Genomic DNA, 16,622 nt, shown 5'->3' with positions numbered 1-16,622 from the left:
AGTAAGGGAAAAATTCATAATTCGGGTGTATTGTTTATACCAATTCACAAACCAGGTACAAAGTTTAAAAAATTCAAGATTCACGTATCTGTATAATTAATTGAAAATATTTACTAATTAAATATAATAAAATCACGGTTACACGATTAATGTTCACGAATTTATAATTATTGGTCACAAATTTATTTACTAGTCACATATCGTCGAATTAATTGATCACAATTTATTTCGAGGTCACAAATAAAAAATTTACAAGTCACAGATTATTTCAAGATCAAATTGCTTGGTCACATATTATTAAATTTTTATGTCACACTGAATAGTTGGTCAAAGAAGATTAAATGGTTGGTCACATACTCCAATTTCTTGATCACAAACAATCAAATCATCTGTGAACACCATCACCACATGTGATGTGAACTCGAATAGCTAGATCGCTATCGAACCCACAAGAATTGACACCAGATCCCAAGAACGCCAAAGAACCAAGGTTTTGGATTTAATCCAAGAATCACGAACCAAACAACCAATAGTATATTAAACTATTGACCTCTTGATCACACAATTATTGAACGTCACCCGGATTTGTGGATTTGACCCAAAGAATTAATGAATCAAACAACCCAACGATAATAGCGATGCGAAGGACCTTTTGATTATACAACCCAACGAATCTCACCCGATTATTTGAACTCCACAAGATGATTAGTCTTGATAAGTTCAGTTTTTGCCATTCAAGAACAAGATATTGAAGCAAGAGCTTCGAAAGGAAAAATCTCCATCAATTCATAATTCAACGTTCTAATGTTGCAATGAAAGAAATTTGCTATTTATACTAAATACCTAAAAATAATTAAAAAGGAATAAAATTATTAAAATCCTAGTTTAAAAGGGATAAAATACATCCCCAAATAACCTAAAGATAGCAAAAGATAAGAATTCTAGTTAAACTAGGAAACTGGCCCAAAATTGCGAAATCCGGTCCTCGAATTAACGTCGCGACCGCATAGTGAAAAGTGGTGCAGTCTCATGGTTGATGCAAACTGCCGTGCCCAGATTTTTGCTCCATCATGTGTGGCCGCAACTCGGGTTATGCCTTGCGGTCGCAAGGCTTGAATTCTTGGCTCCAAATCCAGTTGCTTCGGTTGCCCACTTCCATTGGTTGACAAAATCTGGTCAACAACTTTTGTCTCCCATTCCCAGCATGTAAACTGATTCCAAGTTTGTTAACTTCAACAATTTATATTTCTTTACTTCAAAAAAATAAATTTGGCTGTTTTTATTGATTCCAATTACGCTCAAAACTCGGATCGATCTCTGTTCATCAATCGTCAATTCATTGCAATTTTGAGACGTTCCCATGATCACATCAACCTGTGTCCACCACCCATCTCACAGTATCGATCTCCAGCACCACCACACAAATCACAGAAATCAGCACACATATCACTAGCTCTACCACCTGCATCAACGACCATCACCACCACCACCCACATCGCACCTACTACCACCACCACCACCACCACAGCCACAGCCACAGCCACAGCCACAGCCACAGCCACAGCCACAGCCAAGATATGAAAATACAACAAACAAACCCCTAAAATTATTACCTACTGACTGGAAAAAGAAAGAAATAACACCCAAAAAGTCCCAAACCTCTTCCAACACAGGCTCCAGCCTTGGTTTTGAACCTGCAAGCGTCGCAAACCCCTTCCAACACCGGCTCCAGTTGCCGTCTCACTACCACCGTACCCAAATTCCGGCACCACAATAGCCTTTACCCACACAAGGTATACCCATAGCAGCCCTAATCTACAACCTGCAACTCGGCGCTACCATCAATCGATTGAGTGGCACCACCACACCACACGGCGGGTGGTAACAATTGTCGGATTAGTACAGTCGTGCAGAGAGAATGGATGGAGGCAGAGCTTACAATGGGGAGAGAGAACTAGAGAGATGAAATGAATTAGGGTTTTAATACATAAGGACCTGAATTATGAATGATAAAACTTCAACTCGGATTTTTTAAACACCTGGATTTATGTAATTTCCACTCATAAGTAATCATTCATTGTGCCATAATTGTTGGGCCACTATGGAATGGACTCTAGTTATGTTTAAGTGGGCCAATTAATATTATCAAATCATTTGCAAGTTTTAATTTGAGCCATGACCTATAGTTTGTATTGGGCCAACTTTACAGTAGTCTTATTTGGCACTTCTGGTTATAATTGGGCCGATTTTATAGAATTAAGGGGAAACATCATATATACCCATTATTAAAATTTTTTTTCATAAAATACTATAATTGTAGGCAAAAACATAAAGGAAAATGCCAAATGAACATCATGGTTGATACAATGGGCGACCGTACCCTCACATGTCGAGGTGGGTCCCAAGTGATTAAAAAAAAAGGGGCCTCCGTGTATGAGTCTGTGCGGTCATCCGTGTGGGTCATGTAGCTCGGTTCAAACATAAAATACTACGTTGCTATGGTTTTTATTGCAGAAGTACTGACCTATAATTTCCATGTTTTTCATTTGTAACCGAAATTTAAAATGGCAAACATTAAACATTTCATTAATTGCGTTTGCAAAAACAAAGCTTAATTCAAGTTCATGGATAACATAAAGTGCCCAAAAAATTGAAATTCTGCTCTCCGTTCTTTTAGTTTTCATGAACATGATATGAATCTTCTTCTCCGTTCTATCAAGTATGCAATAACCTATTCTGTGTCGATTACTGCACAGAACCCCTTTTTTTAAATTCAATACAGACATATGGTATATGATGTTTTCGATCAATGAAATATGGTGGGTATTAACTGATGAATATACCAGTAACTTTCATCTATTGCTCATATGTTAAATCTTTATTTTTAGATTCCTTGCCATAATCTGAATAATTGAGTGTTTTTATTAATTAATTCCGTACATTGCATATATTATTACGAATCTTTGAATCAATTGCATAATTCTTGTCTATCAAGATTTTGTTTTACATTATGTTAGACGATAGCACTTTTTTGTGTAAACTAGTCCTCTGATTCCCCCGGAGGTTGATGTCGACAACTCGATGAATCTCCTGGTCGTAGCTCACTCCATGCCATTTATGACAACAGTTAGTACCAGTCCATGAGTCAGAAATGCTAAAGTAGGGCTCATGCAAGGTAGCTTTGAACTTGAAGGCCAGTAAAGTTGCCCGGTTCGACGGCGAACAGGCATTAGATACAGAACTTAGTGTAAGAAACACAACTGATATATACGAAGGATTGTAAATGCCATTGTTTATCTATAGTTTTCTCTCTCTAGAACACAGTACTTTTCTCTTTAGAACTCAGTTTTGCATATGGAGTTCTAGCCTTGCAGGTATGTGTAACAATATGAGTTTATCGGATTATTTTATTAAACAAAAAACTTGCAAATAATAGTTAATTCAATCATTCAAGCTTATTTTTTACTTTTCATTTGAGTACCTCTATATCCAGATTATTTTTCATTTATTAGATATTGGCGTCAAATGATTTCTTGTACAAAGATTCGAACAAAAACATACAATGTATTGTTGATTTGATGGAAATGAAGTGCACTTGCCACAGGTTCCAGTACAATGTGTTTCTTGAATTGTTCTCATATTTTTATCATTCTGCGAGAAATATGTTCTCAGTAAGACAAAAGCTAAATCTTGATCTTTCCGATGGGTAACTCTTTTTGGTCCCAGACTTGTAGTGTCAACTGTCAAGCGACTCAAAAATCATCATACAATAAAGATTATCAATCCGTTATTGGTGTAATAAAAAACAACAATTGAACTATCAGATGGAAAATTTTGATCACCAATGTTAGATAGAAACATAGTTACATATTTCTTTCAAGTAACCAACTACATTAGTTTCTTTCCTATTCCTGTCATATGGCATTGCCCTCAACCCCATTAAATTATTGCATGTTATGAATTCTTTCTCCGAATTTAGTCTTTTGCTCATTTCAAATTCAGCATTAACCTTTCACTTATCCTGGCCGCAGACAAACAGTACCATGATGCACTAGCCATGATGCAGTCAAAGACAGACATCACTTACCTCAGATCTCACATTTGCTCTGCTAATGAAGGCAGACTGCAATTTAATTTGCAAAACAGAATACATTCAAACTTTAACATATATCGCCAAACTTATATCACTTCAGCAACATAAACTTAGCAAATTAACTTAGATTAACATGTGCTTCACCATGCATCCACAAAATTATAATATTGTTTACATGACACCAAATTGAGTATGAAGCACATAACTTCTAGTGTAATGCAAATTATATGATTCAATTAGTTAGGTGTATCATTGCATAATATGTAACATCTAAGTGTGCAATTCGACCAAGATGATAAAGTCATGAGCTTCATGTGTATATTGTAAATGGGAGAGACAAGTTATCTAATTTTTGGAGGGCTAAATTATTAGTGGCAATGCATTAATGAAAAATTGGCACACATAACCATTACCATGGCACAACCCTTACTGTACTTATTTTCACTCTCTAATTTTTTCCCCTAGCTATTTCTTTCACATTACATTAGATGACATGTCTTTGAGTATTATATATCTTGCGTCATATTGTATGTATTTTTCATTGACACACATTCTTGGTTTGGGGTCATGCTGATACATTTTAACTATATATTCATTTGTGTGTAGTGTGTAGGTAGTGTTTGACATGACTTGAAATGATACATGAATGGTTTGAAACATATAGCATCAAATGAAATGTAACACATTAGCAAATTCCAAGTCTCAACAAAATAGTCTCACTTCACATTTTAATAAGCAAGAACCAAATTTGACAAGCTTTAACCAAATTCAGAGCATTGGACTCTTGCTAGTTAGTACCCACTTAACAATTTAAAAAGCCCAGCATATATATGCCAAAAAAATTTATATCAAAGTCCATCTCATAACCTTCTATCTGCTTCTCGTACCATGCTTGAATAGTTGGGTAGCCAAGTACGATCATGAGATGTTCACGTTGAAGTTTTCTGCCATCACATCAATCGTTTGGTTGGAAGTTGATTAAGAATTTTTTTCTTATTGGAACTAGGGTTTAGAACAACCAATTCAATATGCCTCTTGGAGGAGTTGTCTTGTTTTTTTTTTTTTTTTTTTTTTTTTTTGGATCGTTGCATCTCCTGGATGTGAATGGCTAGAATCAGATGACCTATGAACATTGTCCCTTGCATCCATCAAATTGCTTACTTAACAAGTGATGCATCTTGAAAGAGTTTCCAGATTTTCATTCTTGGTGTCCAATAACTCCATTGATGGTGTAGTACAGAACCACAGATTGTTCTTGTCGAATCCCTAGTTGAAATGTGTTTTGGAGTTTCCATCTAATAGGTCAGAAGCTTGATGCCTGGTGTGTAATCTCTCAAATAGGATTTTAATAAATTATTTGATGCAAAGATTGAAAATAATGAAGTTTTATAGAGATTGGAATCGTTAACTCTCTCTATGCATATCTTCAGTAGATTTACATGGATCATGAGATTGATGAAAAATGCAACGAATCGGTGTGTGTGTGTGTGTGTGTGTGTCTCAAAAACAAAGATTTTTTGGATGAAAAATATGGTGGAATTATAGGTTGAGATATGATTTGTAGAGTTCTTGGAGTGTATTGAATATCTTTTTGTTTTGATTTACCAATTTCTTAGTTCAATTGTTTAATGGTAAAGGTGGGAGATTTGAGAAATAGGAAGTGAATTCGAGGTGGTTTATGAGGCGTGTCTGGTGGCATGATTTCAGCTTTTAGTATATAAAATATGGGATGGAGGATATTTTTCATTTTTCTTTTATACTACATATATTGTAGTTTATTTGGTGGAAAAAGTTTGGAAAGGTACGTGGTGACATTTCGACGATTGTGGAGATTGAAATTTAAGGTTCCTTTTTATCTCTATGTGCTCAAAGAGAAAGAGTTAGAGAGAGTGAGGAAGAGGAAGAGGGAGGCGATGTACATCAATGAGAAGTGATGAAGTTATGGATTTGAGCTTAGGGTTTTGGAGTGAAATGAAATGCCTGCATGGATGAGTGAAAATTGTTTGACCGTGATATGAAATTTTGAGAGCCAAAAGAATATTTTGGCAGGAAGTGAAATTTTAGGAGGGGAAATTGAAATCACCATTAACATCGACTAAAGTAGTCGTTGAATGTCGAATTTTTCTTTAGTTTCAACAACAAGACAAATCAATTGTTGTTTTAGTATATTAACTACTAGACATTATTGTAATCGAATGTTTACTACCAATTGCGCTGTCGTTGAATATGAACGGACATTTTGGTGGGAATTTTTGATTTGGCGTCCACTCACAACGGCCAATTTAATTTGGTCATAAAAGATATAGAATTAACAATTATTTATGGGTCGTTATAAAATATTTCCGACTAATTTAACCATTTTGTACGACTAAACTTATGTTTAATCGTCGAAAATAATTTTTAACCACCAAATTGATTTTGTCCTTGAAGCATTAGTCATAAAATATCATTTTTCTTGTAGTGTAAGCAATAAAAATAATCATAGGTGGTTCGCTTATATAAAATCAAGTATAATCTTAAGCAGTAGTACTGTGAAAATTTCTTTGCATTGTGTACCTGAATCCGATCCTCAATGGCGAGATCTTTCTTTAAAACGTCTTATTGACCATTTCATTGTCAAAGGTAATGAAGAGACCAAAATAGTGCTTGCCAAATGTCAATATGTGGAGTACAATTTTGAACATCCCTCTTGTATTTGTAAAATCTGAATTCAAATATACCGGTCTTACAAACTTCAACCACCATTTTGAAGATAATCTCATATTTATTTTGTCATTAAGAGGTGTGAGGCAACGCTTAGGTTTAGCTATTCCTTAGGTTTCCTTTTGGACTAGACCTTGATTTCTATTTGAAATCTGTTTAATCTATGTAATATTTGGCCTAGTTTTAAGCTTTTTAGATGGGGGGGGGGGGCCTAAAAACTTTAAAAACTCACTCAATGCCAATTTCATCCCCTTGTTTAGTTCCTTCCAGAAGGAGTGGTTTTCATTGTTCAGCATGAGCTTGTTGAGTAGTAAACTTGATTTTTGGACTAAATAATAAGAGTTTAAGGATTTTGCTTATAGACCCAAATCAATTAAAAGGCCCTACATGCCTAGTATTTCTAGAAATATTGTCTAGAAAAATCTATATAAATATCTAAGTAAGATATGTGGTCTTATGAAGAATATCTATAGAATTCTAGGAAAATATCTTGATGTATGATCTAGATATCTCTAGAAAATTGTGTGGACTAGAAGTTTCATGTAAACACTAAATAAAGGGGGCAATGCCCTCCATTTTGTAATAAGCCAAAAAATGTGTAAAGTCTTGAAGTTGAGAAATACAAGTTTCCTTTTTTCACTTCATTCTTCCTATTAGTGTTGTCCTTTTAAAAGCCTTAGCCAATCCAAGTTAGTAAACCCCTATTTCCTCCAACAAACTAGTATCAGAGCCCTAAGGTTCTTGTGAAAAATGGCAAGTGAGATGATTCCTTTTCAAGTTTCCCAACTCAACAAGGATAACTACGACAATTGGAGCATAAGGATGAAAGCGTTGCTCGGGTCCCAAGATGCATGGAAGAACGTAGAGAAAGGTTACACGGAGCCACAAGACGAGGTTGCTTTATCCCAAGTACAAAGGGATAGTTTGAAGGATGCAAGGAAGAAGGACAAGAAGGCGCTTACCCTCATCTATCAAGCCTTAGATGAAGGCATGTTCGAGAAAGTAGCTTGTGCTACTACAAGTAAGGAAGCATGGGGATTTTGCAAAACTCCCACAAAGGAGTTGAGAAGGTGAAAAAGATTATACTCTAAACACTTCGAGGTGAGTTTGAAGCTTTACATATGAAAGAATTGGAATCAATTTCTAATTACTTGTCTAGAGTATTGGCTATTGTGAATTAATTAAAGAGGAATGTAGAAAAGTTGAATGACACTCGAGTAATTGAGAAGATACTTAGGTCTTTAGATTCTAAATTTGATTACATAGTTGTAGCTATTGAGGAATCTAAAGATCTAGATAGTATGAGTGTTGATCAACTCATGGGATCTTTACAAGCCCATGAGGAAAGACTAAAGAAGAAGGTGAAAGAAAAGCCATTAGAGCAAGCTCTTCAAACAAAGCTCACTTTGAACGAGGGTGAAGGAAGGTTCAGTACTAATAGAAGCCAAAGAGGAAGAGGATGAGGAAGAGGCCAATAGCGATTAAGAAGTGCATTCTACAAGGAGGAAAGAAGACAAAGCTTATTTTCCTCCAGAGGTCCTGGAAGAGTAAAAGGTACGAGGGAAAATGAAGGGCCAGGTATGACAAATCTCAAATTAAATGTTACAATTGTCAAAAACTTGGTCATTATGCTTCAGAATGTAAAAATAGTACTAACCAAGTTAAGGAGAAAGCTAACTATGCTTGTTGGGAAATTGAAGTGGATCTTGCACTAATATTAGCTTACAAAGGTAAAGAGAGTAGAGAAAAGAACACTTGGTATTTGGATACTGGAGCAAGCAATCGTGTATGTGGAAGAAAAAACATATTTGTGGAACTTGATGAATCAGTAAGCGGCAACAATACCTTTGAAGATGAATCCAAGATCCCAGTGAAAGAAATAGGTAAAATCTTGATCCGCTTGAAAAATGATACTCATCAATTTATCTCAAATGTCTATTATGTGCCCAATATGAAAAATAACATTTTAAGTTAAGGACAACTCTTAGAGAAGGGTTATGATATTCATTTGAAAGATCATAGTCTTTTAATAAGAGATCAAAGAGAAAATTTGATTGCCAAAGTACCTATAACAAGAAATAGAATGTTTGTGTTAAGCATTTAAAATGATGTTGCCAAATGCTTAAAATCTTGTTTTAAAAATTCATCTTGGCTTTGGCACTTGAGATTTGGGCATCTTAATTTGGAGGCTTAAAGTTGTTGAGTAAGATTGATGGTGAAAGGTTTGCCTCCAATAAATCATGCAAATCAATTATGTGAAGGATGCTTACTTGGAAAGCATTCGAGGAAAGTTTTCCAAAAGAAGTATCTACAAGAGCTAAGAAGCCGTTAGAACTTGTATACTCTGATGTTTGTGGGCCAATTAATCTAAGCTCTCTCAGTAAAAGCAATTACTTTGTTCTTTTTATTGATGATTTTAGTAGAAAGACTTGGGTCTATTTTCTCAAACAAAAATCGGAAGTTTTTGAAACTTTTAAGAAGTTTAAAACTCTTGTTGAAAAAGAAAGTGGATATAGTATAAAAGCCTTAAGATTGGATAGAGGAGGAGAGTTCACCTCCAAAAAGTTTGAGAAATATTGTGAGGAGAATGGAATTCATCGCCCATTGACGGTTCCATACTCTCCACAACAAAATGGAGTAGCTGAAAGAAAGAATATATCAATTCTTAATATGGCTCGTTGCATGCTCAAAAGTAAGAGATTGCCCAAAGAACTTTGGACCGAAGCTGTTAATTGCACCGTGTATCTGTCTAATCAATCGCATTCTAAAAAAGTGTGGAATAAGACACCATAAGAAGTATGGAGTGGAAGAAAGCCTAGCATCTCTCACTTACGAGTATTTGGGAGCATTGCATATGCTCATGTACCAGATCAAAAACAATCCAAACTAGATGAAAAGAGTGAAAGGTATGTTTTTATCGGTTATGACTCTCGCTCTAAAGGCTACAAGTTGTATAATCCAAATAAGAAGAAGATCATCAAAAGTAGAGATGTCGAGCTTGATGAAGAAGGAGCTTGGGATTGGGCTGTCCAAGAAGAAGACTACGACTTTTTACCAATCTTTGAAGAAGAAGAATAAGAGAATGAAGAGCTGCAAGAGCTTATCAATCCACCTCTATCGTCTACTCGTGGAGATGCTTCTCCATCATCTTCACAAGGAGAAAGCTCGAGCGAAAGGACACCATGGTCTTATGATGCTTCTCCATCATCTTCATATGTGGTCTTATGAAGAATATCTAGAGAATTCTAGAAAAATATCTTGATGTGTGGTCTAGATGTCTCTAGAAAATTGCGTAGACTAGAAGTTTCATGTAAACACTATATAAAGGGGTAGTGCCATCCATTTTGTAATAAGCCAAAAAGTGTGTAAAGTCTTGAAGTTGAGAATTACAAGTTTTCTTTTTTCACTTCCTTCTTCCTATTAGTGTTGTCCTCTTAAAAGCCTTAGTCAATCCAAGTTAGTAAACCCCTCTTTCTTCCAACAGAGTTCTCCTGTTAGAATTTCTAGTATTCTTGAAAATCAAATTAATTCAAATTAAATTCATGCTTGGTAATTCTGCTTTGTCTAATTTTTTGTTTGTAAATGATGAATATAAACAGTTATTTTTAAAATTTTCAAGAATTAAAAAAATTATTTCTTGTTTTTCGTGAAAATATTCTTGAGGAATCCATTATGGAACAATATAAATTCAGTTGTCTTGTTAAATTAGTAAGATTGTTTGCAAATTTAATTTTGGTCAAGAATTGAATTCTTGTTCTTCTAAAGTACAGTATCGCTTTCTAGGTTCTTATGATTTTACATTTTAGATCACTATTAAATGAAATTCTTGGAGAAAACTTGTAAGTTGTAAAAGTGAATCCCGAAAGGAGGCAAGCACTTCTGTTCTAACATATCCTTGTGAAGAACAAGATGAAGACCTGAGGTTTTTATTTCAATTGCTTCCTCCCAGACATTTGAGTTACTGCTGGTGAACTGATTTAGTTCCAAGCCCTTATGGCGGCCCTAGAAATCAATTTCTTAATTATCAATAAGAAACCTCTTGATGTCCCTAATAGAAACCTAACCCTAGTAAAAAATGTGCTGCCAAAGGAGGAAAAAAAAAAAAAAGGAAAGAACAGAGAGTATAAAAGCTGGGGAGTCTTTAGGGTTCTTCCCAAATTTCTGAGCTTGGTTGATTGTGATAGAAAGATCCAGTTAAATTTAAGATTCAAGTTAGATCAACAGGCTAGAGGGCTTGATTCTAACAAATTTAAAATAAAAATTGGTCAAAATAAAATATGAGTTTCCTATCTTCTAATTCTAATATTTTAGATTTATATTTAGATGGAATTTGAAACCCCAAACTCATGACTTAACAATGATACATCACTATTGATTTTGTAATTTAGAAGTGGCTTATCTTTCTATTCAAATTTTTTGATACTTGATTTTTCAGTGCTGTATTTCTATGTGTTGTTTTGCACAAAATTTTTATGTGGCTGTTGTTGATTATTCTGAACAACTTATGATCATTTGCATTGACATCACTCCCAATTTCAATCCATCATTTTGGTTTTTTAATTTTATGATTTATTCCAGGTTAGTATCAGATTTTTTATTTTTGTTTTATTTTTATTTTTTATTTTTTATTTTTTATCTTAGTATAGTTATAGGTGAGAAGAATCAGGAAATTCCTTTCAATACCAAAACACGATGAGTTTTCATGATCCTGCACAGCAACCACCACTTCCTCCATTACTTCCTCTACCTTTTGCCAGTGAAGATGTTGATAGGTTTTGGTCTACACCTCCTATGAATGGTGCTGTTTCTCTATTTGAGGATCCCCCTCAGTTCAAGAGACTAATGAATTTTGAAAACAACCCATCAAATTTTGCACCCTTTGCACAAATAAATTCCGCAATGATATTAATAAATCTTGGACACTAAAGGGACGGGCTATACATTTTACAAGACTTGTATTTGTGCAAAATTCCCCAAATGTACCTGCAAGAATGGCGAGCATTGCACATATGCTCATGATGTTGAAGAATTATGAAATTCCCCTCCAAATCGGCAAGAGCTTGTTTGAGGAAAGAAGAGAGGCACTGGGGATTTTAGTGATGACAAAAGGCTGATATACAAGATGAAAATTTGCAATTTATTTTACAACGGACATGAGTGTCGATATGGAGAGAAATGCAAATTTCTACATGAACGTCTAATGAAATTTATGACTGACATTTCAAGGCAAAAGAGAGCAAGAGTTGTTGAAAGTATTGGAGCTACATGGCCTGATTTGATAAATAAAAAAGATTATGCTCAGCCTGATTATAGTAAGAACATCAGCAGCAGTTCCGATACTTTCTAAGCAAAGACAGCATTTTGGAAAACGAAAATATGTTGCAAATGGGAGATCGGCTGATACCCTTTCGGAGAAACATATCATTTTGCTCAAGACCAGTCAAGTATATTTAGTCACTCGTAGTACGATTTAAATCTTTCTTTTCTGGCTTAGTTCAACACAATTAATGTTTTTGCTATGAACTGATCTTGCTGATTTACCTTGTTTAGCAATATCCTTTTATGGCATTAACAAGAAAAAGAAGGTTCTCATTAAATGGCAGCAGATAACATATTTTGTCCTTTTTCGCAAACAAAAAATTTTGTAGTCCAGATAACACATTCAAAATATTGTTACGAATAATGATATTTGTTTTAAAATCAAACGTGTACGTGGTTATACTGTAATATTTGAATCAAAATGAAAGCAAAGAAATATCGTGAAAAGTATGTTATCAAGTTCCTAATATTTCTCTTTTGCTCAATTCGATGCCCTTCTTATAATAAATTTCAATAGAACATTTCCTACATGAACATCGCTTTCAATTAGTGGCATGTTTATTTCCTATCGAAAATACTTTATATGTGAAACTTCAAACACATATGCTTCCTTTTCTGCAGATTTGCAGTCACCTGGTGCTCGTGTTGAGACAGAGCTGATAATGAATACAGGCCTCAAAATTCCAGAAGAGCCTCTCCCCATACCTGTAATTGGTTCATCTCATGCAACTGCAGTTATCGTTGCTCCAGCAAATAAAGATGCAGAAAGAAAGAAATGGAAGCTCGACAGGCAGGTTAAGGGAATTTATGCTGATTGGTTGGATGTCTTCTTGCCTCATCACTACTCCCCCAGCGAGGAATTTATTTCAGTGGGGGCATAGTTTAAAAAAAAAAAAAAATATGAAACACGAGAATAAACAAGAATATTAAAAATTCATTTACAGATTTTCATATTTCGAAAATGACAATTCTTGAAATATTTAATCAACGTACTTAAAATAAATTATTCCAAACTAAAAATGAAACTAGTTAAAACCAATTATCAAAAAAAGAAAAAAAAAAAAGAAGGAAAAAAAAAAACCACATTTATTCATCCACTAATGTCCGTACACTTAAAAAAGATATGGCATTCTTGAAGTTTTGAGTAACATCCAAGAATACTTGGAGGTACAGGGCTCCATTGATTGTCAGAGGTTTAAAGCACATATCAAGGATAACTTACTAAGCATCTATATGTTTAATTCGATTAAATACATATTATAGAATTTTAGTTTCTACCCATTGACCATCAACCCAGTTTTTTACTCTTTAGTATCCCACAATAATATATGGTGGTGCTTTTGAATTGAATTCCCATCACAATGATCAAGGCTATGAAACAATTTTTCATTTCTTATGTAAGATGACGTAACCAGTATCGATCTGAGATGCGCAGACACGTAGTTGACATCGGTGCGTTGATCTTCCCCACAACTCCGACATGCTTTTAACACGTGTCAAAAATGTCAAGTGGCGGTGTTCATCTTCTTTTTTTGTTTTTCAGGCGCCAAACATTCATTGACTCGCCGTGACACGGTGTGTTGTAATGTTCGACATGCCAAAAAATTTAAATATAACCAAGAAGAAAATGAAAATAGAGAAGTAGAAAGTACCGTAACCTTGAACTCTATTTTTGCAGATTCAGTGTTATTGCCACACAGACATGCTTCTTTTCAAGTGGCAAAAAAATACAACCACCCAATAAGAACGATGTATTTTATATAGAAGTTCTAAAAGCCCAACCATAGCTACCCACTAAACATTTTTTACTACATCAATCGTCTCAATTGGGGAGGGGAAATTACTCACAATTTCTTTTTCTCAATTCTTAATAAAAAAGGGCTAACTACATTAAATTTCTTTAAAAAATATTGATAGGCTTACATTTGAATAGCAAAGATTATTTCAAAACATAAAAATATCTTTGTACCTTCTATTTGATTATGATTTTAATAGTAACGGAAAATCATAAATAATATTAAACTAAAATAAACTATGATTTTAAAAAAAGAAATTACAACGTATCGTATTGGTACTTTTTAAATACAGTGTCAGACACATTTAAGAAAATTGATACCTTAGCAATGAGTATTCCTTTGAAATTTATTGTAAGAGGATTCGGGTTTGTTTTTCCTTTCAAAAATCAGCTCTTATAGTGAAGCTTCAGATTATGGGTACTGTTCTTGTGAAGACTTGGGGTCCATCTTAATAAGGTCAACCTTATTAAGAGGAGTGTCCCAATTCTTTATATATTGGTCATTATTTCGATATTTTTACCGATGTGAGATTATATTCCCTTAACATGCCCCCGCAAGATGGTGGCTCATTTGAGCAGACCAATCTTGAAATCCGTGTGCTCATTTTTAGAGACTTAATCGGATCGAATCGCTCGTTGGAGCTTAATGGGCTCTGATACCATGTGAAGACTTGGGGTCCATCTTAATAAGGTCAACCTTATTAAGAGGAGTGTCCCAATTCTTTATATATTGGTCATTATTTCGATATTTTTACCGATGTGGGATTATATTCCCTTAACAGTTCTTACGCAGTAGAAATAATCTTAGGCCATGCACTTATATGAAATCAAGTATAATTTTAAGCAGTGGCATTGTGAAAACTTCTTTGCAACATGTACCTGAATCCGATCCTTAACCATTGGATTTTTCTTTAGAACGATCCCTTGACCAGTTCATTGTCAAAGGTAATGCAAAGACCACAACACTCTATGCCAAATGTCGATATGCAGGAGTACAATTTGGTACTTCTTCTTGTTTTTGTAAAATCTGAATTCAAATATACTGGTCCCACAATTACAACCACCATTTTGAAGATAATCACATATTTATTTCGCCAGTATGAGGTGTAAGGCACTGTTTGGGTTTACCCATTTCTAGGGTTTTCTTGTTGGACTGGACCTTGATTTCCAGTTGAAATATGCTTAATCTACATAATATTTGGCCCTGTTTTAAGCTTTGCAGAGCCAAACCAAAAAAAAAAAAAAAAGATAATAATAAATAAATCTAATAGCTTTTAACTTTCACCCAATGCCAATTTCATTCCCCTTTTTTAGTTGCTTCCAGAAGGAGTGATTTTCATTGTTCAGCATGTCCTGTTAGAATTTCTAATATACTCAGAAATCTCATTTGCTTAGATTAAATTCAATTAAAAATTTTGGTGCCAAAAGACAAAAAAAAAAAAAAAAAAAGAAAAAAGAAAAAAGAAAAGGGGAAGATCCGAGAGCATAAAAGCTGGGGAGTCTTTAGGTGTCTTAGCAAATTTCTTAGCCTGGTTAATTGTGATAGAAAGATCCAGTTAAAATTTAAGACTCAAGTTAGATTAAGAGACTAAAGGGCTTGATTCTAATAAAATAAAAAACAAAAAACAAAAGTAAAAATAAAAATTGTTCTAAATAAATTATGACTTTCTCATCTCTTAAATCTAATATTTTAAATTTATATTTAGAGGGAATTTAAAACCCCAGCCTCATGACTAAACATTGGTACATGATTATTGATTTTGTAGTTCAGATGTGGCTTATCTTTCTATGCAAATTTTCCTATTCTTGATTTTTTTGGTGCTTTTAATTCTTTGTGCTATTTTGGACTAATATTTTATGTGGCTGTTGATTATGTTGAACAATTTAGGATCATTTGCATTGACATCACATCAAATTTCAATCCCTGTCATTTTTGTCTTTTAATTCTTATGATTTATTTCAGGTTGGTATCGGTTTTTTCTTTTTCTTTTTTATTGCCAAGATTTTAAACTTAGCATAGTGAGAAGAATTCGGAGATTTCTTTAAATACCAAAACACGATGAGTTTTCCTGATCCTGCACAACAACCACCACTTCCTCCATTTCTTCCTCTACCTTTTGCCGGTGGAGATGTTGATAGGTTTTGGCCTACACCTCCTATGAATGGAGCTGTTTCTCAATTTGAGCATCCCCCTCCCTTCAAGAGACTAATGAACCTTGAAAACAACCCATCAAATTTTGCACCCTTTGCACAAATGAAATCACATGATGACATTACTAAATCCTCGGAGACTAAAGGAACGGGCCATATATTTTACAAGACTCATATTTATGCGAAATTCTCCAAAGGTACCTGCAAGAATGGGGAGCATTGCACATATGCTCACGGTGTTGAAGATTTACGGAATCCCCCTCCAAATTGGCAAGAACTTGTTCGAGGAAAGAAGAGAGGCACTGAAAATTTTAGCGATGATCAAAGAATGACACACAGGACGAAAATTTGCTATTTGTTTTACAATGGGTTTGAGTGTCGATATGGAGAGAAATACAAATTTCTTCATGAAAGTCCAATGAAATTTTTGACTGACATTTCAAAGCAAAAGAGAGAGAGTGTTGTTGTAAGTATTGGAACTACGAGGCCTGATTTGATAAATAAAAGTGATTATGCTCAGCCTGATTATGGTAAGAATCTTAGCAGCAGTTCCGATACTTT

At 34.5% G+C, this 16,622-nt stretch overlaps 1 protein-coding gene across 1 annotated transcript; it reads left to right on the top strand.

Annotated features, from left to right (window-relative positions):
• Positions 1–7,513: 7,513 nt before the first annotated feature.
• Positions 7,514–8,259, top strand: LOC111399948. Its single transcript, XM_023027427.1, has 2 exons — positions 7,514–7,866; positions 7,986–8,259. The coding sequence occupies exons 1-2, from the start codon at positions 7,547–7,549 to the stop codon at positions 8,257–8,259; spliced, it is 594 nt and encodes a 197-aa protein (XP_022883195.1). The 5' UTR covers positions 7,514–7,546.
• Positions 8,260–16,622: the final 8,363 nt, after the last annotated feature.

The sequence above is a fragment of the Olea europaea genome, chromosome 9, assembly GCF_002742605.1.
Source record: "Olea europaea var. sylvestris chromosome 9, O_europaea_v1, whole genome shotgun sequence".
In the NCBI taxonomy this organism is placed as follows: Eukaryota; Viridiplantae; Streptophyta; class Magnoliopsida; order Lamiales; family Oleaceae; genus Olea; species Olea europaea.
The sequence above is the reverse complement of the archived record's forward strand: the minus strand, read 5'-3'. Positions and strand labels throughout refer to the sequence as shown.

Excerpts from the sequence above, each read along its gene's own strand:
- LOC111399948 (XM_023027427.1), top strand. The coding sequence starts at position 7,547 with ATGGCAAGTGAGATGATTCCTTTTCAAGTTTCCCAACTCAACAAGGAT. Across the intron at positions 7,867-7,985 it reads CCCACAAAGGAGTTGAGAAG|GAATGTAGAAAAGTTGAATG; the intron begins GTGAAAAAGATT and ends TTAATTAAAGAG.